Source organism: Sceloporus undulatus, chromosome 3, assembly GCF_019175285.1.
Source record: "Sceloporus undulatus isolate JIND9_A2432 ecotype Alabama chromosome 3, SceUnd_v1.1, whole genome shotgun sequence".
Lineage (NCBI taxonomy): Eukaryota > Metazoa > Chordata > Lepidosauria > Squamata > Phrynosomatidae > Sceloporus > Sceloporus undulatus.
The window spans coordinates 194878234-194904859 of record NC_056524.1 but is presented as its reverse complement, the minus strand read 5'-3'; the positions used below and the strand labels follow the sequence as shown (position 1 = coordinate 194904859).

The 26626-nt window shown below is 42.0% G+C and overlaps 1 protein-coding gene across 1 annotated transcript in view; it reads right to left on the bottom strand.

The window, feature by feature from the left end:
• FGFR2 (fibroblast growth factor receptor 2) overlaps window positions 1–13340 on the bottom strand; it is a 179969-nt gene extending 166629 nt beyond the window's left edge. The window contains exon 1 of the mRNA XM_042457265.1: window positions 13307–13340. Coding sequence (XP_042313199.1) covers window positions 13307–13325 — 19 coding nt within the window. The 5' untranslated portion in view covers window positions 13326–13340. The remainder of the gene's footprint in view (window positions 1–13306) is intronic.
• Window positions 13341–26626: the final 13286 nt, after the last annotated feature.

The following is a 26626-nucleotide window of genomic DNA, read 5'->3' as shown; positions in this document are numbered from 1 at the left end:
AAGGTCCCCACTCCCTACATTTTCACTTGTAGAGTACTTCAACAAACATGTGCATGGGGTAATCACAAAAAAGGTTGCATCAGGGAGTTGTCTTTTCTCCAGCTTGTCTCTGTATTCCAAGAGATAAGGGCACAAAGGGGTGTTCCCCCTCTACTCCTCATGCCTACTTTGGGTTGATATATTTGGTAAATTTCTAGGGTGACTCTAGTTTAAAAAAGACACAGTGGTTTAAAACATATTATTATTTTATTGATCTTTTCATGTCAATTAATCAGTTATTTCTCCTCGTCTTCTTCTGGTTCAGCATTGATCACATTTACACATAAGCAGTTCAGACAGCATTTTGAATCTCTGGAGATGGTCTCTGTGACTTCTTGTATATTTCTCCCAGAGTTCTCAGCAGTTGTCTCCTGGGGAGCTTCTTCATCTTTTCTCTATCATAAAATCACGAAGAAAAATAACTCATCATATACATTCGCACACACACAGACACAGAGTATCTATTCAGCAATTTTTGTTAGGAAAATTACCATGCTGAGTGGGGCCATATCTTCATAAATGGCCTCCTCCATTTCAGAGTTCAGGGGCTCCATTGTTAATGTACAGGTCTTCCTCGCTGCCTGAGATTTATCCAGCGTACCCACTATCATCAGCAGCAGCATCATCAGCATCATCATCGGAAGACACTTCTTCTAAACATTTTAGGCGATTTTCAGCTATCCACTTCTCAAAGCGGGTCTTCAGGTCTTCTGGAGAACCATAGATCTGCTTCTCAATCACCAGTTCTATCGTAGTTTCATACAGTTTGTGTATGTTTTCAATCATGTCCTCGAGGTGCCTTTCCTTCTCTGCTCAGCCCCAGGAGAAGTCGAGGTAGAATCTATCATACCTTCTTCCTCCGCACACCCCTGGGGTCTCTCCGGCATGGGCTCTGCCAAATTCTCCATTTTGCAGGTAGGTTATCCCCAAAAGTGATAGCGGGCGGCAGCGGGCGGTAGCAGGCGATAGCCAATGTCGTGGAGTTGAAGTCCGGGGACCCCAGGGATCCCTTCATATACCCCAGCACCACAAGGGCATTGTCCCCTTCACCCGAACCCTATTGGCTTCCGTGGAGGCGCAAGGGGATTTAGGCCAATCCAGGCTGGGGGTGGGGACCTTTGGGGCAATCAGCGATGCTCAAAAGCGCACAGTTTTTTGAAAACACCCCTAGGGGTGGAGCGAGGGGAAGCGATCCACGCGTCGTGCCTTTGCGAAGCTCAGATTGTGCCAGGCCTCTGAACCATTCGTTTCGGGAGGTCAAGACGTATTCGGAGAACCCCAAAAATGACACCCGAGACCTAGAACCCACATATCCAAGACCTAGAACCCACATATCCAGGAGGTGGGACTAAGAGACCCAGGAGGCAGGGCACCTGCCAATTTTGAGTTTGACAAGAAGTGGAGGTTTTATACTACTAACTTGATACCAGGAAATGTAAGGCACCAATTTAGGACAAATTTCCCAAGCAATAGCCATCACAAATCAATCTTCTCTGAACTCGGTGCCTTTTAGTTGTTTTGGACTATAACTCCCATCAGTCCTAGCTACCATGGCTAGTGGTGATGGATAATGGGATTTGAAGTCCAAACCATCTGGAGAGTACAAAAATGGAGAAAACTGGTCTAAGCAATAGTGAACTGTTCCTCTAGCACTTATTCTCTAGCTGCTACAAATTGGCAGGGACTGTCCTGTTTAATATTTTGCCAACCCACTTGTTTCACTGTTTTTAAAATGTTCTAGTTTCTCCCTCTTTCTCCAACTTTCCTCATTTATCCACAGCTTATTTCCATTGTCTCAAGATGAGTTAAAGGGCAAAAGTATGCCCTTAGCCGGGTGAGAAGAGAAAAAAGAGGTGGAATCTTGCTCTTGAGGTAGGCTCAGGCAAAAGCAAACTATTGCAGCCTTTTTAGCTTTTCTATTCTCATGAATAAATTTGCCATCTTGACCATACACAAATGGTACTTGGTCATGCCCCTCCTGTTTTACATATGTGAAATATTGGAGTGCATGCTATATGAGAACTGTGGGATCAACATTATCTGTAAGTGCCATCTAGGGTCTAATCGTCATTGTAAAAATAATGCAGTTTGACACTGCTTTAATATCCATGGTGCAATGCAATGGCATTCTGGGATCTGTAGTTTGTTCTGGCACCAGAGCTCTGACAGAGAAGGCTAAATATGTCCCCAAATGACAAATCCCAGAATTCCATAGCATTAAGCTATGGCAGTTAAACTGCATTATTTCTACAGTGAAGATAATAATAATAATTATTATTATTATTATTATTATTATTATTATTATTATTATTATTATTTCTATACCGCCCGGTGGCAAAGCCAATCTGGGCGGTGAACAACATAAAAATTTACAGAATAAAATATACATAAATATTTATACTCCCTTCCCCCCTTAAAATTATTAAACACTTAAATGTATTAAAATGGGACTATAACAATATATAATTATACTATCCTAAACTAAACCCCAAAACCCCCAGCAATCCTCACCATCAGGGGATGGGGCCACGAGAGGAATAAGGGAAATCGGGGAGCCCGGGAGCCTGGGCCGGGAAAAAAAATTTAATCTGGAAAGGCCTGCCAGAAGAGATCCGTCTTGACAGCTTTTTTAAAGCTGTCTAAAGATGTTAACTGACGGATCTCATCCAGCAGGTCGTTCCAGAGCTTAGGGGTGACAACAGAGAATGCCCTCTGAGAGGTAGCCACAAGTCTAGATTTTGAAGGCTGCAGCAAATTCCTCCCTGAGGAGCAGAGAGTGCGGGGAGGATTGTACGGGAGGAGGCAGTCTCTAAGATAGCTTGGACCCAAGCCATTTAGGGCTTTAAAGGTGATAACCAACACCTTGTACTGGGCCCGGATGCTGATAGGCAGCCAGTGGAGGGACCTCAAGACAGGAGTGATGTGGTCCCTCCTAGATGTTCCTGAGACAAGCCTGGCTGCCATGTTTTGGACCAGCTGAAGTTTCCGGGTCAAGGACAAAGGTAGCCCCATGTACAGCGCATTACAGAAGTCAAGGCGTGAGGTTACCAGCGCGTGCACAACAGTCTCAAGGTCCCTTACTTCCACAAAAGGGTGCAGCTGGCGTATCAGCCGAAGCTGATAACAGGCACTCCTGACCGTCGCATTCACCTGATTCGTCATCAGGAGTGACTAGTCGAGGAGCACCCCCCAGACTGTGAACACAGTCACTGGGGGAGAGTGTGACCCCATCCAGGACTGGAGGTTGTAACCCAATTCTTGGTTTCGGGGCCGCTACCGTGAGCACCTCCGTCTTGTCTGGATTCAGTTTCAATCTGTTTTTCCTCATCCAGCCCATTATTGCTTGAAGACATTCATTGAGAGGGGAGATGCCATCGGAATTCGAGACCGACGAACGAGACATGGAGAAATAGATCTGGGTGTCATCAGCGTACTGATAGCACCCAGCTCCATAAGATTAGACCTAGGATAGCCAACAGCTAAGCTGCTTATTTAAGAAACACAGTGAAGAACTATATATTCAGTTCAGTTTGTTTTCAATGTTTGTTTTCAGTATTTTTGTCCCTGAAAGTTTTTATTTTTCAAGGAAAGCTACAGTGGATAGTTTCATACTGAGAAGGCTACAGAGCAGCTAAACCCTTTCCTTGCCAGCTAGTACATCAGTTTCAGATGAGACGCTTCTTCAAAGTTTGGCTTTTGCTCTAAATCAGAAATTTAAAAGACATGGAGAGACATTGAGCGAAATGACTGTTAAATTGTGGCCACAGTAAAACTTGACACATGGCAGAGCAGGAAAAAAAATACTGCATGTGCTGGACCTACTCCTTCTGAGGCCCACTTCAGAGTTGGGTAACACAACTGTGATATTAGATGCAGATACTACAAACAAGATAGTATCAAAGCATGTCTCAAATCAAAGACTTGACTTAAGGGAGAAGAATTTATAGAGTTGAGATTAGAATACCTGAAAGTATTAATAAAATTGGAGAGAATGACACCAGAGTGAATGACCATACAGAGAGGGGTTTGCCATTTCTTTCTTCTGTGATTGAGAAAATGTGACTTACCTAAGGTCACACAATGGGTTTCCATGGTTGGGGAATTTAAATCTTGGTATCCTATAGTCCTAGTCCAACACTCAAACCACGTACACCATGTTGGCTCTCACCTGTATGCCTGCAACTATCAATAAAATCAAAGAGGATAATATCAGTCTATAGAGTAGGGAAAGGAAAGTTATAAAGGATACCACTGTAATGTGATCCAATGTGGTTTGACAAAAAGGCTTTCAGAGGGCTGCCTGCCCTCACACCCTTGGGCTTTAAAATTTTAAAGATTTTTTTCTTAAAAAATCTTTTTACTAAGAAAAGCCACGTTTTGTCATATTGAGAAAAGAGATAGGCTGCTTAGGATGCATCTATACTGCAGGAATAATGCAGTTTGACACCGCTTTAACTTCCATGGGTCATTGCTATGGAATCCTGGAGTTTGTAGTTTAGCTCTCTGATGGAGAAGGCTAAACATCTCACAAAACTACAAATCCTAGAATTTCATAGCATTGATCTATGGTGGTTAAAATGGTGTCAAATTGCATGATTTCTGCAGCACAGACACAGTTCCTAGCCCAGGACAGATCTTTATTTAGCCTGGAAGTAAACCAAAAATCAACTTCCCATTTACTTCCTGTTGAAAAGGCCCTTCCTGGGCTGAAAATATGGAAAATTTGCCACACGCATCCTAGTAGGCTGGGTGGCTCTTGGGGGATTGGAAAAACAGCCCTCACACACTTTATGTGGCCCATGGGCCCCTGTTTTAGGATATCCTCAGAGGCTGCTTTAAAAAGTCTGTACAGCTTGTATGAATGCAACCTCAACGTGTTTTAAATATATTAAAAGTTGTTAGAAACCCAAGTCACAAAGCTAAGTACAATAAGGCGCACGTTTCTCTCATCGGTTGAAACAGAACTGAAGCTGAAGTCATTGGATATAGGCATGCACTCAGTTCAAGATCACCCAAAGATAGCTTCAATCCCCCCTTCATTCCTCATGTTTAGGCTGTGTTGAAAGCACGGTGCCTCCAGATGCCACTGAGCAAACTTGGATGCAATACTTCATAAACAAACAATAGCAAATGATAACAAAAAATAGTATTCAAATCCACTGAGCCATTTTAAACAGTAGAATCTCTCTAAAACCCAAATCCTGCTTGGCTTTGGAACAGAGCCAGAGCTACAATAGAATTAAACAAGTTAATCTATACCATACTTGCTTTGAGTAAAACAAATAACCCCTCTGAGATTCCTCTTTCTAGAAAAGCTAGAAGGGTCCTCTCATCAGTACATTTAAAAAGACAAAACAAAAAAACAAACAGCAACCTTATGGATTCACGCACTAATAAAAGCTAATCTGACATTTCAGATTATAAAATGTAATCAAAATAATCTAATTCTATTCTTGGCTAAAATATTGTTAGTCACCTCATTTCTCTGAGTGATGTTATACCCTTATAACTATAGTATTTACCCCTCTTTGGTTTTCCTTTTTGAAGAATGGCACCAGAAGCTTATCATTTATTACTTCTTGTCTTTCCTCCAGTAAGATCATGACAGCATATATGGCTTTCCTCATCTCTACTTTATATTTACTTTATATTTACAACAACCCTGTAATGTAAGCCAGGATGCAAAGAGAGTGGCCACCCAGTGAGTTTCCTGGACTATATGTACAAATTTATATGTGTGTGTGTGATTGCAGATCCTGAGTTTTAGATGATATTTTTTGCACTTCAGCTCCCAGAATTCCCCAACCACTGGCCACACTGGTTAGAAGATTCTGGGAACCAGCATCCAATACCTTTCAACTGTCCTAGTTTGGCACAGACGGTCCTGATTAATCCTCTATCATCAACTTTTTTAGTTGCTTCTAGTTTCTCTCTCCTCCTCTCATTTCCCCCCTTTATCTTCGGTTTACTTCAATTGCTGTAAACTGAGTTCAAAGTGATAAAGTAATTAGCACTCAATAACCCCAGTGGGGTGAGAGGAGAGGCGGCGGCACAATCTTACCCTTCCCAACCAGCTTAGGCAAAAACAAACTACTGCAACCTCAACTAGCTGCATTTTCTTCTTCGTTAATAACTTTTGCCATCCTGACCACTGATTTTACTTGGCCACCTGTGTCCTGGCTTTCATCTGTGAAATGTTGTATAGTATGTCATCCAGAAAAAGTGTAACTTTTCCAAGTTCTGGGTTATGCAAAGGTAGATACAGCACAAGTGTTCCAACTGATTATTGAAGTTCACTGTTTCCACATCCATTTTTCAGAGAGACAGTGAACAGGTAGCAGGAGGAAGGGAAACTGATATTCCCTGCAACTGTGTATTGCATGTTATGAACAATTCCATTGTAATCCAGAATGAGTGGCTTGATCCTGGGTGGGCAAGGTACATTAACTTTACCAAAGACTAGCTCCTATTTCAGGTGAAACTGCTAGAATTGTGTGTGCATATGTTGAGAAAAATAATATATCAATCAACATTCGCTGTTGTGTGCCTCCAAGTCGTTTCTGACTTATGGTGAACCCAAGGCAAACCTATCATGGGATTTTCTTGGTAAGAGTTGTTCACAAGGGCTTTATCTTTGCCTTCTTGTGATGCTGAGAAAGTGGCACTTGCCCAAGTTCAACTATTAGGTTTCTATGGGTGAGTGAAGATTCAGATCCTGGTGTCCAAAGCTGTAGTCCACTGAAACAACTACACCATGCTGATTCTACAGACCAATATTACTGCCTGCATTTTTGAATTCTCCATGGGGATATTACTAAAGGGACTGTTGTGATGATGTTGTGCACTTTTAAAAAATTCACTCATTATTATTATTTTATTTTTTTCTATCCCACCTTTCACCCAATATTGTGACTCAAGGCGAATAACAATAAGTTTATATAAGAATAACAATAAGGATATCCATCGGGACTGCCCTGAAGTGGCAGAGCCCTCCCTCCACGGCCAATTGTCATCATCCAGCCTGGAGGGAGTGAGGGGGCGGGTCCAACACCATCGGGACTGCCCTGAAGTGGCAGAGCCCTCCCTCCACGGCCAACTGTCATCATCCAGCCTGGAGGGAGGGGGTGGGTAGGGGCTAATTTTGTATTGCAATTTTTACTGTACACCCTGGACCCTGATCTCTATAAATAAAACTTATTATTATTAAGTTTAAAATAGTACAAATTAAAAACAGTACAAACGCATTGACAAAGTATAAAGTTTAAAAACAATTAAATAATTTATAATATTAAAACACACACATTAAAAATATTAAAATGTATGAAAAAATGATATACAAATCTTAACATCTGAATTGCACAATATTTCAAAGCTCATCCCACATGTCTGAAAAAGCCCAATGGCACAGTTTTTACCTGCCACAAAAAGAAGAGCAGGGATGGAGCCATCCTGGCCTCTCTAGTGAAGGAGTTCCAGAGCCTGGGAGAACCTTTGAAAAAGGCCTCTCCAGATGATTTTAGCACTCTAACAGGCTCATAAAATAACCTGGAACCAAGCCATACAGGGTCCAAACTTTATCACTACATCACCTCCAGAATTCTCTGCTAAGTTTTCTCTATTTAGAACATTCAGCCAATGATCCTGTTTGAAGAACTAGCTGTTATTCACTCAGTTCTCATGGCAAAACATCACCTGTCATTTGTTTAACAAAAGGATGCATCTGGACAGACCTGGCCAGCAGGTTTGAGCAATTTTAAGCAATCTTCTGATTTCTTAATCTTCGTCCATTCAACCCTCAGCCTAATATTTTATCCTATTTCACAAACAATCCATACTTTTGACTTTAACCAGATTGCAGCAATTTAACACACTTTGTCTAGCATCGTTGGTTAAGCCCAATTAAAGTGCATCTATGTAATCAATTATTGAATGATGAATCAACACACAGGTAAATTCCATAGATTCAGTGCATCTACTGTAAATGGGACTGATATAACCTCTGACTGCCCTAATTTGCCAGGGACAGTCCTGATTAATCCTTTGTCATCCCACTTTTTTCAACTGCTTTTAAAAATTATTTCTCTCTCCTACCCACACTTTACCCTTTGTCCTCAGCTTACTTCAGTTGCTTCACACTGAGTCAAAAGTGCAATAGTAATTTGCACGTTGTTAATTTGGCAGGGTGGATAGGAAAAGAGAGGATAGAATCTCATCCTGCAGTTGTTGCTGTGTGTCTTCAGGTCAGTTCTGATTTACATTGAACCTAAAGAAAACCAATCATGGGATTTCCTAGGGCTGAGTCTAGGTAACTCATGAGTGAGGAAATGAACCCTGATCTCTAGAGTCTTACTCCAGTGTTCAAACCCTTACATTATGTTGGCTCTGGCCAGTACGCTTAGGCTGGCAGAGTGAAGCAAACTGCTGCAGCCTCCCATATCTTTTCTGTTCTTCCTCATTAATAAATTTTGCCAACTTGATCACAATCTGATGTTGCATAGCCATGCATGTCCAGGTTTTCATCTTTGAAAGGCTGGGCGATATGTTACCAATAGGATTCAGGATTTTGTCTAAATTAGAATGGACAGAGGGCAGCCACTTCCCTATATACTGTTTTTGTGGCCCTCAGCCTCTACACACTTCCCAGATGGCCCTTTTTCTGGCCAAAAGAAAGAAAGGAAGAAATAGTTGAAATTAATATATCCTGAAAAGCTTCAGTAGCAGCGATTCATCTTTTCAGTGGGTTGGGGGGGGTTATGCATTTCAAGTTTAAAAAACATGCACACTATTTTTTTCAAAACCAGATGTGGATTTTGGTTTTTAATTTCGGCAACCTGTGCAGTTCCCCACAAAATTGTGGGGAGGCAGAAAAATGGCCCACAGATCCACCCATCTTTTAAATCTTCTTTCATGGTCAGTCTATAGGTAGAAATAAAAGCACTATATGTTTTTATAGTACTTCCATGAAATGTAGTGCTGCCATGAAAAGAGAACCTCCAAGAAATGTCTCCTCCCTCCCCACTTAAATGCCCTTAAAGTTGCCAGCCAGGTGTACAAGACAGTAAAGTGATACTCAAGAAGAGACACTGAGCTGTATCCTTGCTGCTAAAGAAAGACTCTTTGGACCAATGTCTTTGGATTTCAATGCCATACAGTCCTGAAGAGTCCTGAGAGTCCCTCAGTTCTTCAGAGCATGGAGGTGAAAGCAACGGAAGCTACAGTGGATGCTACAATGGAGCTGTCCATCAACAAGGATATGTCCTTTGGATATAATCCCTTCCTCAGGACTGGGATATACAAATCTGCCAGTTTCATTCTGTTTTATTTCCTAGAATCCTTCTGACATTCTGACCTCATCCAAGTCCCATACTGGATAATAAAGAGTCTTTTTGTTCCCACATAGAACCTTGTACCTATTTTGGCACACAATTTTTTGATGCACACATTTTTATGCATTTTCCTTTTTATGCATTTTCCTACACACTTTCTCCAGTGACTGAAGTGTACCTGTGTACCTTTTTTAAGCATATGCATTTGGAATAATTTTCTTGTGTATAACTGGAATGAGGAATATAATATAATTTTTTTGTGGAAAAATTGGATGTGCACAATTTTCTCCCAGTGATGAGAGACTAGAGGGTACATGCATGCTTTCGTTTTGTTATTCTTGCAAGCCACAAATTAGGCATACTTTAAAAAAAATGTTTATGCAAATTGCTTTTGCTTCCCTATTTCATTCATGTCAATGAAATCTGCAAGGTGGTGTTTCTATTGCTGATAGTAATGCCTCTACAAAACCATTGTGGGAACTCTGATTAGGCAATGTTCCATAGTGAATATTATAATGAGCAACATAAAGCAGATAAAGGAGGTGAAATTTTTTTCAGCTTTTTGTTTTTTGTACTCATGGCTCCTAAGGTGACAGAATTAGAATCCATTCAATAATAGTTATGTGGATGATTTATATCACTCATAGGCAATGGGTGATAGAAATATCTGTTTCATGGCCACACTTTTTGAGTTCTACTCCCTTTTGGACTGGAAAACTTCCAGAGGTTTAGATGACATCCCCTACAATTTTTTAGCATTAAACATGATGGTTCAATCTGATGGGAGATGTCGGCCAAAGCATCTGTATGGCCAAAGATTCCCCAGACCTCCTTAATACCAAATCTAAATCACTGCCACAGCACGTTTCACAACTTAAAAACAAAACAAAATAAAACAGTTCTTCCTGTCATTGTTAAGAGATTGCTTATTCTATTGGCAAAAGATTTACTTGGGAGAAGTTACCATGAGTATTAACATCTGGATGAGAGAAAGCTTACATATGGCTATATGCACAACACACATGCTGTGTGCTTATTCAAAAGAAGAAAAACCCATGCAACAACCCCAAAATTGGAGCAAACAGTATTAAGTACTGTAGCATTCATCAAATACTTAAACATATGGACCATTTTCAGTAGGAAAATATGTTCACAATAAAATAAATCCCTCTGCCTTTCAGGGCTGCAAATTCCATTTTAAAGGAGCCATAAAGGCTCAGGGAGTCTCAGAGGAAACAATGCATTAAAAGTTTTCACTAAAGGTTGCCTCAACCATCTGACCCTGTTGTTCTCTGCGCAGGGCTGTGAGCTCTCCAGTCACCAGTGGGCCAAGATGTCTTTTCTGCAAATCAAATGCTTAGAGAAAAGTTCTTTCCAGACAGACACATTCAGTGTATAAAACATGGGCAAAAGCAAATGGATGCAACTTGTGTCCATATGTGTACACACACACACGTGCGCACGCGCGCACACACACACACACCAGCCACACATTGGCAGGCCACACTATTTATTCTGAGACGTTTTTAAAAACTCTATTTCCATTCCTTTCAAAATCAAATGCTCCAGGCAGCTAATGCCATGAATCTAAAATCAAATCATACAATATAATCATATTTAAACACAGTATAAAATGCTGTGGCTTGCCTCTTCTGTTGTTTAAATTATATTCCAGAAAAAGAAAATGGAGGGGGAGAATCACACAGTGCTGAGGTCTAAACAAAAACACGTTAAGATAGTGATGGGAAACCAATTATGCAAAGGGCTTGTTAGAATGTCATGCTAGGATTGGAATGAGTCATATTCCAAATCCACTCACCCATAAAGTTCACCAAAGGACAAGGTTTTACTTCTTAGCCTTATCTACCCCACAAGCTTGCTGTGAGGATGGCATCAGAGGAGAATCAGGTATGCCACACTAGAAAAACAACAGCAAACCAATCTCCTGGGGAAATGGGTTTCACAGATTAGTTTGTTTCTTTTCCCCCAACAGATATCAGAACCAATACATTGACACTGATATTAATTATGTTACTGTCAGGGTTTTAAAAAAGATGTAAGTTGCAACATAAAGTATGTCCCACTTTTCCCAATGAGATTCCATGTAATGTAAGGACATTTTCCCAAGAATGATGTGTTTTCATTTGCTACATATTTTGTTGTCTGCTTTCCTCACTGAGGTTTTTTCTCTGTAATGGACTTACATGGTAGCATTTGGGCAACAAATAATGTGGGGTGCAACAGATAACAAAGAGCAAAAGAGAGTAAAGGACAGAGGAGCAGAAAGAGGAAGTAAATGATGACAACACATGAGATTTGTAGTGCATCATGCATGCACAGGAAAGATAGCATGCTGCAAAGTGAGAGAGAAAGAGAGAGGTTGTATTTACATTACATTACTTCATTAAAACCTTCATGAAGATGAAAAATCCATTATTTTCTTCTCCATTCCTGTTTTAAGCTACATACAGAAACAAGTGCATGGATTTTTGAAAACTCATTTCTCACCAATGTAGCCATTTCGCCTTGCCGTGTCCAGAGTGGAGAAGTGAGGCCCTCTCATCTTGCCTTTGCTAATGTGAGGGAACAAGGCATATTTCAGCTGGCATTTTCTCTCACAGAAATGGAGAAGAAGGAATCAAATTATCCACTCAGTGAATGCTGGTACCAAGGGTTCCTTTGAGGATAACCTCAGGAACAGGGACAAGGGGAAAGGGTGGAGTACATGGAAGGGATGGAAGTTGTCCATAGGCCTCCATGGGCCAGATAGGAAAGCTCTGAAAGTCAGATGAAGTCCATGAGCTAGAGGTTAAATAAATAAATAATAATAAAACTTTTATTTCTATCCCGCTTCTACAAACAATCAGAGCAGCTTACACTTTAAACGTATAACAATGCGTTATATAAATGACCCACTCTTCCCCTTCCTTCCCTTTTTCATCTTCATAAAGGTTTTTAATGAAGTAACGTAATGTAAATGCAAGGTTCCTCTCCCTTGTACATGTTTTTTAATCCAGACTTGACATAAGGCCCAGATAGAGCACTATACTGGAACAGGCTCTGCGAAAATGCTAAACTGTATGTTAGGAAACTCACTTTCATAAAAGAGGCATGCTATACTTTCACCATTCATTAGATATGTGCCTTTTGTTATCTATGAGGGTTCGTGTGAAACAAGACTTTAGAAGGTTAAATCAACCCAGATAATAGGGGAAATCCAATGTTGTCTAATTCAGTCAGTATTTTTAAATGAAAGAAATGTGGCATGTTTTCACTGTATGAATGAATGTGTGTGCATTTGCCTGCTGCTGTGTGCACACAGATGAGACTTTGTCAAGAATAGTCCAGCGCTTTGAATCTAATTAGATGAGTAACGTAACCACCAGAGTACAAAAGGTTAGCAACCTCTGGCTTAACTCCACGTGTGTTCTTTTTGCATTACAGAGCCAGCCTTGAACAAGTCTCCTACGTTCCTTGTCACACCAAACAGAGCTCATACGCATGACAATATGTAAAGAGCCAAACCTTACAGGAATGGGATATTCAAAAACAATTATGAAGCAAATAAGGAAGAAAGGAAGGTAGTGTTTGCTTGTCCCGAGTCCAAGATCCAAACTGCTCCATTAAAGATAATTTATTTTGTATCTTTAGTAACAAATCCACATGCTCCTTGTACTACCTACTCCACAGTAAACAAAAACAGGCACACAACTGTAGAAGCAATTGTGCATCAACAACACTAAGTCAAAACACAAAGGTATCCAGGAGCAACATGAAGTTGCCATTAGTTGTTTCCCTTGCAATACATTTTCCACACATGCCAAAAAATACCATTACGAAAATGCAAAGAAACATGCAATAATGATGTTCTGGTAGAGTTCATTTCCACTCTACAGGATAAAGTTTATTTATTTTCAAATTATTTGTAAACTCCACTGTACCTGGTCTCAGCATCTCCATTCAACATGCGGAGGTTTCAGGAACATGAGACACTTCAAGGGTAGGCAAAGCGGTGCTTGAATAGGTGTGTCTAAGTACTTTCTGCATGTTGCAGCTTGACAGCTCTCCCCTATCATGTGGGTGGCATTCTTACAAAGAGACAGAGGCTTGTAACTCAGAACATGATATCACAATGCAAAGTTAACTCAATGAGTGCCTTATGACGCAGAGAGCAACAGTGCATTCCAGAACAAGACGTCTCTTTTTCACAGAAAATGCAAAATTGTTACTCAGCTAGTGAGCAGGATTCAGATGTTTTTTCTAAAGATGGATACGGTTCAAGCATTCTGAATTTTCTGAGCATTCAATAACTAAGAATCCATATTTTGGAAAATGTAACTCTTTCCTTAACATAATTGTGATTGCTGTAACAGTCACAGACATATCACAGACATGTATTAAGTGGCTATGATGAATACTGTAAAGTTGGACAGAATATTCTAATCACTGTCTGACATGACTCTATATTATGAACTGGTCCTATATAACATGTTATGTAACATAACTTTACATACACTTAGCTACATAGCAGAAGCACTAAGATACCCCTGTTCTGAGTTGTGAAGACATACAATGGGACATTAGCAACACTGGCTGAGGTGCATTGGTGCCTAACACATGGTCCATTATGCTTTAGGCACCAATGTGCATCAGTCACTTTACTGGCTCTACCATGCAGTAATGTAATAGCAGCCCTCTACTGAATATGGACATTATACAACTGCTATGTGCCTTCAAGTCATTTCTAACTTATGGTTACCTTAAGGAGAACCTGTCATGGGGTTTTCTTGGCAAAATCTGTTCAGGGGAAGTTTGCCATTGCCTTCCCCTGCAGCTGAGAGTATTGACCTGCCCAAAGTCACTCAGTGGGTTCCATGGCCAAGTGAGGAATCAAACCCAGGTCTCCAGAGTTGCAGTCTAACATTCAAATGATTACTCCATGCTGGTTTCTAATCCCTGATATTAATTAAAGCACAATTTAGATATTAGGGTGTGTGTTATGGAGCAAGGGCCACAACCTACAAGAACTGCATCTCTTTGCTTTGAAAATCTCTACAACTGCTCATGTTACTTGGAAAACACAAGACAGCGCTGGAATTGTATAAATGTGCTTTCTGCCTAACAGTATCTCTGCCTGAGTTGATAAATATATCATTGAAAACCCCAAGATTGGGATCAAGATACATGCCAAGGCTGCCTTGCCTGGAGTAGCTTAGAGTTTCATGTCAACACTACGCCTATCTCAGATTATATCTGGTCCCCAAAATATGGCAGGATATACTCTGGATTTGAAGTTCTTGGCTTGAGGGAAATTAACTGTGGGTAGGAAAGCTAGTAATGACTCCAGATCTTTGCCTGATTTGAACTTGTGGTCACATGTAAATTTGTAAGCATGGGGAATTTACTGTGTTTGTTCACTGCTTTAAATTGATTAATCAAGATAGTTTTCTAAAATTTAGGAGAGAGTTCCCTGCAGTTGTTAAACAGCGGTCCTGCTCTCACCTTAAGTGTCAGCCCTGAGAGAATCCCAAATATCTGTAATTCAACCACAGAGCCATTTCAGCTCTCTAGTGTTCTCAATTTGTGACTGGCCTCACATGTAGACTGTGTAAAGGCCAATGAACTGTTGGTCAACAGAAACCAAACTGAAGTAATGTTAGTGAGTGGCCCTTCTTGCCAGATGACTAATGTTCAACCAGTTGTGGATGTATTCTGCTGGATAGCAAGTTTATAATTTTGATGTTCTCTTAGATCCATTATTTTTATCTATACATTTTTATCTGTATAGTTTTAATTCTTGCAAACTATCTTGAGTACTAGTTCTCAATAGGTAGGATGTAAACGACTATTATTATATTGATTTCACATTTTACCAGGTATTGTCTGTTGAAATGCTGGACTATCAATGATTCAGGTTCTGTCCAAAAATCTAGAAATCAGAGAAATACTGTCAGATAGCATAGAATGTTCCAAGTGGTATCATTTTTCTAATTGTACTATTGTGATACTATCTATGGTTGCCATAAATTGACTGGCAATTTGAAAGCTCACACATACACTTATTTTAATTAAATTAGTCTTCGAGATTTTTCTTTTCAAGGATGTCTAATAAATTGAAACAAGGAGGATGAAGAGGATCCAGTTATTCAGGGTCTCCACTAAAATATTATCAGTAGGTAGATGATTCAGATCTAGTTCTTGTTTTCACATATTAATCCAAGCGAGGATGGGGAACAGCTTACAGGGTTATGACTCCTCCAGGCTTTCTGTTCTCAAAATCTACCAGTTTATTTTAAGTACAGTGGACCCTTGTTATACACTGGGGTTTGGTTCCAAGATCTCCCGTGTATAACAAAATCCGTGTATGATCAAGTCTCATTACATATAATGATAAAGCAAGATGGTGTCCCTTATAAAAATGGAAAATCAAGGTAAATTTATACTTTTTTGGAACATTTTCAAACCACGTATGCTTAAATCCGTGTATAAAAAATCTGTGTATAAGAAGGGCTGACTGTACTCTAATACGACAGACTCTATTATATGTGTTCCCTGTGTCTCCCACAGCACCACATTTCTGTGGGAGCAGCATCGCAAAAGCACATTCTGACATTTTTAAAGTAAGAACCAGTTTTCTCTCTCCCTACACAGCAGCAATGCCCTTTAGGGTGGCTGGGGGGGGGGGGGAGCTGAGAAAGCTAATTTTGCTATTCTACAATCCCCTGGCAGACGCACTGCCACAATTTCTTCATTTTTGTTTCCTCTGCTTTTTTTAAATGGTTTTATGTTTTAAAATACCAATGCTAGGATAGCCAGTTCAGGAACATCCCACACAGTGACATCACTACTCTTGGTGTCACTCGGTTCAGGGGGACTCCTGGGGGGATGGCAATGGCCTGCCTTCTCACCCACTGCCTCACTCACCTGTCCCCCTCCCTGGCCACCCATGGCCCAGACAGACCTTGTAACAGCTGCCAGCAGTGGCGGTGGCAGATTCCCTTGCTAATCTCCTCCCCTCCCACTGCCGCCTCTGTCTTGCTTACCAATCCAGGGCAGCTGAAGGACAGCCAGACAAGGGAGGCAGCTGCAGAAGGAGATGGGAGGGGTGAGTGCAGCTCCTTCACTGCTTGGCTTCCTCCTTAGGAGAGGACCAGGCAATGGAGAAGGGACCAGTGCCCAGTGAAGCAACACTGGTGCACACACATTCCCCTCCCTCCAGAGCAGGAGGAGAGTTCCACCAGGTGTTATCTCTCCTCTGGGGTGTCACCTGGTGTGATCCACATGTCTCACAGCCCCAGTGACACCACTGATCCCATGCCCTGAGATTTCCAGCCCCAAGCCTGAAGCCCAGGATTCCATCCAGCAATGTCACAAAACATGATACATAAAGCTTCAGCTACAGTTAGTCTGAGCAGATAATTCAGATAATATAAGTCTAGCATATCAGAAAATATTTCTTTGTTTAGATTATAAACTCCACATCAAACAGAAAACACACACACACATATACTTTTTTTTAGCTTGAACACTTTCCCAGCAGTGCTTTTAAGGACACCTGAGAATTGTACTCCAAAAAAATAAAGTTTTCCATGCTCTGCTTTGAACCGCAAACAATCCATAGGAGCTGTTCAAAGGCAGCCTGCAGCAACAGGAGGCTAAGAGGATTCAGATTATGTACTTTTCAAGACAGTGCTCTCACCCTGAGATTCCTCCCCTCCACTAGAGAGTGCAGAAGATGGGCAAGACCATCTTCTTTTTTTTGGGGGGGAGTATTTAAACTGGGATATGTTAAACAAAAATTGGAGAGAACATGTGGCTCATGCTGCAGAATCCCCACCCTTGCATTAAGAGATTATTCTGATATATTCGTAGCATGTGCAGCCTTTCAGAGAACAATAAAAAAGTTTTAAAATTTCATACTAAGGAGGGAAGGGAGACTAATTGTTATAAAAAGAAATATGCATTCTTTCCACCTCCCAATATTTGACAAAATGTTTACCGGGGTGTGTGTGATAATGTTAGAAGCTAAACGTACTATTTCTTCATCCTCTTCCCTCCCTGGCTCAATACACACACACACACACACACTTCTATTGTTGTTTCCATCTCACACTGATGTGCCTGGTCTATGAAAAGAAAAAATGCTGCCAAAAGCATTAAATGAAAACAGAGTTCTGCTGAATCCTCATGTTTGCAACACTACTATAGTTGTTTTCTTTTTCTTTTTTTTAAAGGAAGTCTTTACATGGACTTGGTTTCATTTAACAAAGCGAGAGCTGGAACTCTCTCGTATGTGATGTTCTTTCTCCATAGGTCCTACTAATGGAAGGTTAAGGCTCTCTCCACACCATCCAAGTGAGGCAGCCAAGAAAAAGAAGAAACAGCCTCTGCTGCCGCCACCGCTGCTACTACCGAGCACAGAGGCCTCCTTTTCTCAATATGTGATTTATGGAATGAAGCTCTTGGCATGTCTGCCACTGGCTGTCACAACATGTGTCAGAGCTCCAAGACTGAAATATTATCCCATTGCCTTCCAAGAGGCATTGTGGCTTCAAGCAAGTTCTTTTAGTTAAAAAAAAATTACAGGCAGTCATTTTCTCAGGAGTCTGTATTCTTCGTTCTTGCAGCCATGTGAAATGAATATTAATCTGATGGCTTTTTCCCTGAGCACTTGGGATGCTGCTTATTGTGCTTTGTGGATACATTCAGACACATTCATTGTCGGAGAAAACTCTTATATGAAATAGCTGTTCTTAATGCCACTGTCTCCACTTGCTGATTTACTTAAACCACAAATCAAACATAGGTAGTACAGTATACCCTCCAACATTTCATAGATGAAAAACAGGACAAGTATGGCCACGCACATTAAGTGTGTAGTCAAGAGGGCAAAATTTATTTATGAGGAAAAACTCAGAAGCTAGGACAGGAATGGCTGCAGTTCACTTTTGCCTTAGCCTACTGGGAAGGACAATTTTCATTCCTCTCTTCTTTTCTCACCCCTACTAAGCTGAGTGTAAACCTCTTTGGTAGTTTGAACTGAATTTGCACCAATTGAAGTAAATTGAGGATAAAGGGGAAAGTGGGAATACAAGAGAAAAAATGGGACATTTAAACACAGCTGAAAAAGTGGACCAACAAAGGATTAATCAGGACCATCCATACCAAATCGTGGCAATTGGAGAGTATCAGTAAAGACATCCAGATAGACTGGGGTCGGCAACCTCCGGCCCGCGGGCCAGATGTGGCCTGCTGAGGCCTTTCAGCCGGCCCCTGCGCACTCCTGCCGCCGCCACCGTCGATTGTGGCTTTTCGCCGCTCCAGGCACCTCCATTTTGTTTCTCAAAATGGCAGCGAAGTCTCGTGCAACCTTTCCCGTGGTCATGCAAGACTTTGCCGCCATTTTGAGAAACAAAATGGCGGCAACCTCTAGGAGGCCCGTTGCGGTCGCTGGGCCCCTGCTACAAGGCTCCGATGGTGGCAGCGGGCCTCTGGGAGGCCCGTTGCAGTTGCTGGGGCCCTGCCACAGGGCCCCTGGGAGGCCCGTTGCCATCGCTGGGGCCCTCCAACAGGGCTCCGGCGGCAGTGGACCCCTAGGACTTTTTTGCCAGCCTCTGACAGGGCCTGGGGCCCCATTAGGGGCCGGCAAAGAGGAGGAGGCCTCCAGTGCTGGCGGTCCCTGCCAGCTCCCTTGCCGGCCTCTGACGGGGCCTGGGGCCCCGGCAGGGGCCGGCAAAGAGGGAGAGGCCTCCAGTGCTGGCCCCGCCCCCGGAGGGTGGAAGCTCCACCCCTGGCATGCGGCCCTGCCCCCGGAGGGTGTAAGCTCTACCCCCGGAATGTGGCCCCACCCCCGGAGAGTGGAAGCTCCACCCCCCCAGCTTTGGCCCACCAGTTGTCTGAGGGACAGCAACCTGGCCCCCGGCTCAAAAAGGTTACCTACCCCTGGACTACAAGATAGTTGTTTGTCATTGCTCCGTAGGAGTTCAAGGTCCAGTCAGGGAAACAGAAATGCATGCACATAAAGAACACATGGGAGGCAGTGAGGAATGTTTGCAAAAAGATGTGTTGGGAAAATGGCCGTATGCATCTGTAAAGTGTCACATATGGAGATCTGACACCTCTCCCAGCATGCCCCAGCTATCAGCCACACAAACTGTGGCATTTTGCAAATTGTAGTTCAACAAAAGGATTTTATCCAAGTTCTGAAACAACTGCAATCAAAAACAAGTATGAGATATGAACCTAACAGCAAACATGCAGGACCTTCTTGAGAATTGATACACTCTGGGTCATACCATATCACCCTGCCCACAGAAGACAAAGAGTTCCTATTGTTTCCTTTCTCCTTGCCTACATCTTCAAATCTCTGGATGTATCTGGGAGTATTTATAGCTCCCAAATGCACAATTACACTAAGCATGGCTCACTGGGGTCCCTTTTCTCTCACTAGATGCAGTACCCCTTTGCTTTTCAAATGAAAAACACTTATTCCTTCTGTTAGCATACTTTTTCATCTTGACTATTTTAATGTTCTGCTCAAAGACATCCCCACATTTCTTGACCATCTGAAATTGCTACTACATTCTATTATCGGTTCTTGACACATTTGAACATGGAAGTCCCATGTTTTATTTACTACATTGGCTTCCACTCATTTCCCTATCCTGTTTAAAATTGTATGCAGAGATTTCAAAAACTGTTTTAGTGCTTTTAGCACTTAGCACACTTGTTTTCCCCTGATTTTGCTTTTATATGATGCATAATTTTTATGCTTTGTTTCTGGTTTTATGATGTGTTTATCATTGTTTTTTGTTTGTATTTAATGTTTTTAATTTACTGTACATAACCAAGAGAAGTCTGGGTTTTGGGTGGTCTAAAAGTGCAGGAAATGGATTAACGAATCACTCACAACTCCTTAACTTTCAGCTTTTCTTTAGATGTATGTTTCATTCCTTTCTTCCCAAACATATTTTTCTCTGAAGCCATCTGCTTTTCTTCTAGCAGATGTTATTGGTTATTGTTATTGGTCTCACTAAATCTGAACTTACCATTATGGCCGGAATCCTGTTGGGGATTTATGTTTTCATAAGTGGACTTAACGTCTGCTGGAATAGAATTGGGCAGTTTTGTAATGTCTGTATCTAGTAAAGGGCTGCTGTTACGTTATTATGTAAGAGAGCCAGCAAAGGGACTGATGTGCACAACAGGGACTAATGCACAATGGGGGCCGACACACAACAGGTATTGATGTGGATAGGACACCAGCTAAAGAATGCCGACACACATTAGTAGAGCCCAATGCACATTAGGACACCCTTTCTGGTGTTCCATTGCACATCATCACAATTCATTAGCAGGATTTCTTAGATCCTCTGCTATGTAGCTAAAGTGACATAACATCTTCCATGATAGAGGATTCTATCCAATGTCCCAAAGTGATGCTACAGGAGAAGCATTGTGATTAAATCAACATAGCAACTGGAGAAGCTGCACAGAACTACTTAAACACTGTGCCATCTCTTATGTTTTATTTTAAAATTGGCAGGGCAGACCACATATCAGTATTACAGCCTTCTGGGGCTTTGATTCCTACCCAATGATGGCAGGTACTTATTCCAGTCCTATCTCTACTTTCTTTCTGCCACTTTTTTTTTGTCTATGTTCAAATGCTATTTTATAATGTACTCTATTCCCAGGCAGTAAGACAGGGAGGTTTTCCCCTGTTGACTCCTTTTTGCTGATCTCTTTAATTCCTCCTTTCTTTCTTCTTATTTTCCCATAAATAAAACCCTGGTAATAAACAATGTAAAAAAAAACATAAATAAGTGCCTATACTAAAACTTCAATAATATAAAACAATATAATATCAATAAAACTGGAACACATGTAAGAACAAAAATGTAGTCCACACATCCTGTGAAATACTTTTCTGCATAGCACTTACAGTGCATCCACAATGCAGAAATAATCCAGTTTGATACTAGTTTAACTGTCATGGCTCAGTGCCATGGAATTCCAAGATTTGTAGCTTTATGAAATATTTAGCCTTCTCTGCCAGAGAGCTCTGGTGCCACAACAAATTACAAATCCCAGAATTCCATAGCATTGAGTCATAGCAGTTAATATGGTGTGAACATTGTGGCCATCAGATATTTGTTCAAATAAAAAGTTTTTACCTGCTGCGAGGAAGAGAAAGTGCTCCCCCAAAGATCTTAAACTCAGGCAGGTTCATATAGAGCAGTGCTTCTCAATTATTTTCTGTCATGCACCCCCTAGGAAGAAGAAAACATTTTGCGCCCCCCGCGCGACTGTAAATAGTATCATTTGTCTATAAAATTGTTATAAGTACACCTCTGCATAACAGAGCCTCGCGCCCCCCTTTACGGAGCCTCGCACCCCCCCTGGGGGGCCCGCCCCACTATTTGAGAAAGGCTGATATAGGGTGACAGAGCATTGTATATCTAGTCTACATTATATTGTATGTCTTCTGGTGAGAATGCTGAGGATTTTCTAAGTTGTAAAATGCCTAGTTGTGGGCACAAAATAATACAAAATTAAAATATTTTTGTACAACCTAGACTAATCGTGGGGGACTTACTCCCAAAGTGGTGTGTAGAAGCTTCACCATAACCAATCCATGGGGAGAGGTGGGTCAGAAATAAATATCATCATCATCAACCACCTATCATGTATGAACAAATTCATGTAGTTGCTAAACTGTGTTAGGCCTATGGTAAGATGACTATCTGAGGAGGCTTGGAATCTTGCGCTGCCCATTAGATCTACCCACAACTGCATGAATGTAACTGCCTTTTGAAGAAAGAGCTAGGGGAAGAGAGCCTTCAGTGCTTTTTCCATAAGGAAAGTATGCTTGGGTTGACAACTTTTATGCTTAGTTTGACATAGGTCTGATCCAGACTGGCGCTTAGCACCGGCCTGGACAAGTAATAGGGTTGCCCAGGGGCAGAGCGACAACACACCCCGCAAGCCTACTACATGGCACAATGGTGCACTCACGACTTCACTGCGGCATCACACAAAGAACCTGGAAATTTCAGGTTCTTTTTGCTCCGCAGTGGCGGTGCGCCATTCGGAGGCTGCGCTATCCCTGAGGAGCAAAAACGGGTGCCGGCAGACCACCATTTCTTGGCAGTCTGTCCCGCGCCTTAGATATGCCAAGCTAAAGGAATATCTTGAATGATTAAGATGAGGGAATAATAAAGGGTGCAGACTCTTCAAGGAGTCATATGACACTTTCTTATCTTCATCCTTCCAAAGGTATAGGAGGAGATCATGAAAGAGAGGGAGAAATAAGAAGCTATTGGACTGAGGTAAGTCATCAGATGCATAGAAGTTACCATTATGAATTATATCTCCTTTCAGTGGGCTCTGCATAATGATTCCTAACTAATGAATAGAAACAAGCAGTGATGCTGTGAATTATTGTTGAATTATTCCAACCTCCCCCCATCCTGCTTATCATTGACTAAGTGGCACTCATTTAAAAAATTTCATTTTAAGGAGGAGGAAAACCAGAGCACAGTACCTAAGGAGATTATTGTGCTGGCTGTCTTTTTTCTGATCTGGCCATGGGCTGAGACCAGCTGGGACCATGTCTTATTGCACAGCTTTGTGCCCAGATCATTACCATCCCATGCCAGATTGGGACTTCTCCCATACTTAGCTAAAAACGGTTCTTTTCCATTCTTAGCAAAGTAATGGGAGATATTCTGATTGGGCACGGAGCTGTACACTAACACATGGTCCCAACCCGGTCTCAGCCCGTGCCCAGATCAGGGACAAAGTAGTACAATAATCCCTTAAGATATATCCATACAGTGGGTACAGGTTGCTTGCCATTTCATTGAATCTTTTGTGAATCTCCCACCTAAAAGAGCAGAGTGACCATTGATTTAAAGCAGCAATTATAAGAATTTTGTTTTTAATCCATTTTATGACCACATTCTGAAGCAGCCCTTTGTGTTTAAATAACTCTTTCTCAACATATTGTCATTCAGATATGCTGACTCCAGCCAGCATAGCCATTTGGAGAACAACACCAGTTGGAGACAACTATGTTTAATGTTAGACAGGCCACAAGGAACAGCATGTCTGAAAGAACTCAAGGTTCAAACTACATTTATATGGGGGGGGGAGTATTTTTGCCCACTTAAAGACAGAGTGAAAGGGTATGGTAGTGTTTCCAAAAGACAAACAACCCAGTATCCATCTTGATTGTTTTATATTGCAGCCTTGCTGATGTTACATTGCAGGAACAGACCTAAAGGAAAGAGGATGGACAGCTGCCTTATTAATTAGTGCTGAGAGGAAACACAGAGCCATTTGTGGCAAATGAATGGAACTGTCTCTTAAGGATATAATATCAATAGCAGAGTAATGAACAGCAGGGCCCGGGAGGAATGTGCCAAAACAGAGCATCCAAAAGACATCTCTGCTAATTATTAAACTCAAAGACAATGGGTGTAAAAGAAAACCATTCTGGCAGTTCTTAAATGGGAAAATAATACTAATGGGGGAAATGAGCGCCAAGTAAGAACTTGCTATAAAACCTTTTCAAGACCATGTCATGAGTGACTTTAATGCATGTAAGACTTGACTTTCAACTTAACTCTTTTTATTTCAAAAACAAGAATAATACAGTATAGCATTTTCTTTTAACCCATTGACTGAAAATGTGCAACTATTTCCACTCTGTTGAGACCAGGCAGCCAGTAAACAACAAAGTCTTAAACTTTTTCCTTACCGTTTTTCTGTACCTATAAGACAGGATTGTTTGTTTGTTTGTTTGTTTGTTTATTATTCATTCATTTATATTCCACCTTTCTCCCAATAATAGATCTCAAGGCAGCTAACTAGATTTGTAAATAGAATACACATAAAAAACTATACAGTCATTAATAAAAACTATAAATAAAAGAATTGTTTAAAAACAGATTAAATTGTTTATAAAATTATAAAATTACATTAAACATTTTTTAAAAAAACCTCAAACTATTAAAAGACTATATACAGTAGTCCTCCATATCCACAGATTATTTATCCACAGTTTCAACCATCCACGATTTGAAAATATTTAAAAAGAATAGAAATTGCAAAAAGCAAATCTTGCTTTTACCATTTTATATAAGGGACACCATTTTACTATGTATGCCATTGCATTTAAGGGACTTGAGCATCTAAATATTTTGGTATCCATGGGGGATATGGAACCAAATTGCAGCAGATACCAAGGACCCAGTACAAATCTTTATATCAGCACTGTGCAGCATTAGCCTTTCGCATTAAAATTAAAAGTTCTGAATGAATGCATCAGCCTAAGGTGCCCTATGATTTGGCCTGGCAGTGTGTAGACATATTCATATTTGAACAGCAGCATTGGACCACTAAAGCCTTGTTTAGGTGTCATGAAGAGCCAGAGTTCCATGGAAACCCTGACTTTTCGAGGGTGAGCCATAGGATGGTGTATGCCATCCAGACATTCCCACTTGTAGTAGGAGTAGATAAATAAACCCCATAACTTTGGTACATGGTGCCAGGGCAGAAGGCTTATGGTCTATTAAGCTGCTCTCAAGAGAAGGAAGAGCAGTTAGTTAGCAAATGTCAGTAGCTTGGATTGTACACAACATCCTGGAATTGATGTTTCACCATGGAATAATGAGACCAGACAAACAGATTGGGTTGATAATGGGCCACTTTTATTGACCTAATTAAATATTTGTAAATCCTGGAAGACCACAAAAGGGGGGAGCAACCTGGTTGGGGATCAGCTGGGGCAGGTGTCATTATCTGACAACCTCCCCAGCCTTCCCTCGGGCGAAAACACCTGCCCCCTGTAGAGCAGTCCATTTGACTGGACTACTCCCCAGACTGGACCTCTGGTGGAAGGCAGACCCAGGTACCCTCACCCAAGCCGTGTAACTTTAGGAGTGGGGGGCCAAAATCCCAGGTCTACCTCAAGGATCGAGTCTTTCCCCACCTCCGGGCCGTGGTAACCCTAGAAAGGTGGTTCCGGAGCTCTACCTACACCACAAGGGGGTGCCATGGTGTACGCCGAACTCTCACATTCCCCCCACTACCTGCCAAATGATATCCTATTTATAGCCGCCACCCTTAGCCAATTGTCCCGTTATCTCCCCTGGCTGCAGTGTGGAGTAGGCGAAAAACCCCTTGGAAAGAGGGGAGAAAATTCCTACTCGGCCCCGAAGCGACCAGCAATGCCCACACTACACCGAGGGCGGGAGGGTGGGGCACGCTTCTCAAGCTGCAGAGAGGGGGCATGGAGGATCGGGGCTCTCCTTAAGTTGGTTACAGCCCCGCCCCTATGAAACGTCATGGTGCGGAGCACCACCCCCAGAGGACCCAGGCCTCATTCCATTGGTCCATCAAATTGGGGTCCCTCCCTGCCATTGCTGTGCAGTGCTGGCATTTTGGGACCCTCTTGATGTTTCACCATGGAATAATGAGACCAGACAAACAGATTGGGTTGATAATGGGCCACTTTTATTGACCTAATTAAATATTTGTAAATCCTGGAAGACCACAAAAGGGGGGAGCAACCTGGTTGGGGATCAGCTGGGGCAGGTGTCATTATCTGACAACCTCCCCAGCCTTCCCTCGGGCGAAAACACCTGCCCCCTGTAGAGCAGTCCATTTGACTGGACTACTCCCCAGACTGGACCTCTGGTGGAAGGCAGACCCAGGTACCCTCACCCAAGCCGTGTAACTTTAGGAGTGGTGCGGCCGGCTATAGGCCGAGGGGGCCTGGCACCGAAGGAGGGAAGCCCCGGTGTGGCCTACAAAGCCTGTGCTAGAGTGCTGGCACTGGCGCGGCCGGCTATAGGCCGAGGGGCCTAGCACTGGGGAGAAAAGCCCTGCTGTGGCCTACAAGGCCTGGCCTGTGGCTTCTCTAAAGACTCACTGACCTAAGGAGCCCAGGGATGGGTTTGGGGCCTGAAACAAGAAAAAGGTAAGGTACTTATCTCCAGGTAGTCCCAGGTAGCATGCACGCTTCTCAAGCTGCAGAGAGGGGGCATGGAGGATCGGGGCTCTCCTTAAGTTGGTTACAGCCCCGCCCCTATGAAACGTCATGGTGCGGAGCACCACCCCCAGAGGACCCAGGCCTCATTCCATTGGTCCATCAAATTGGGGTCCCTCCCTGCCATTGCTGTGCAGTGCTGGCATTTTGGGACCCTCTTCTCTTGATTTTGTGATATTGTATTTGTTTGTTTATTAAAAGTTTG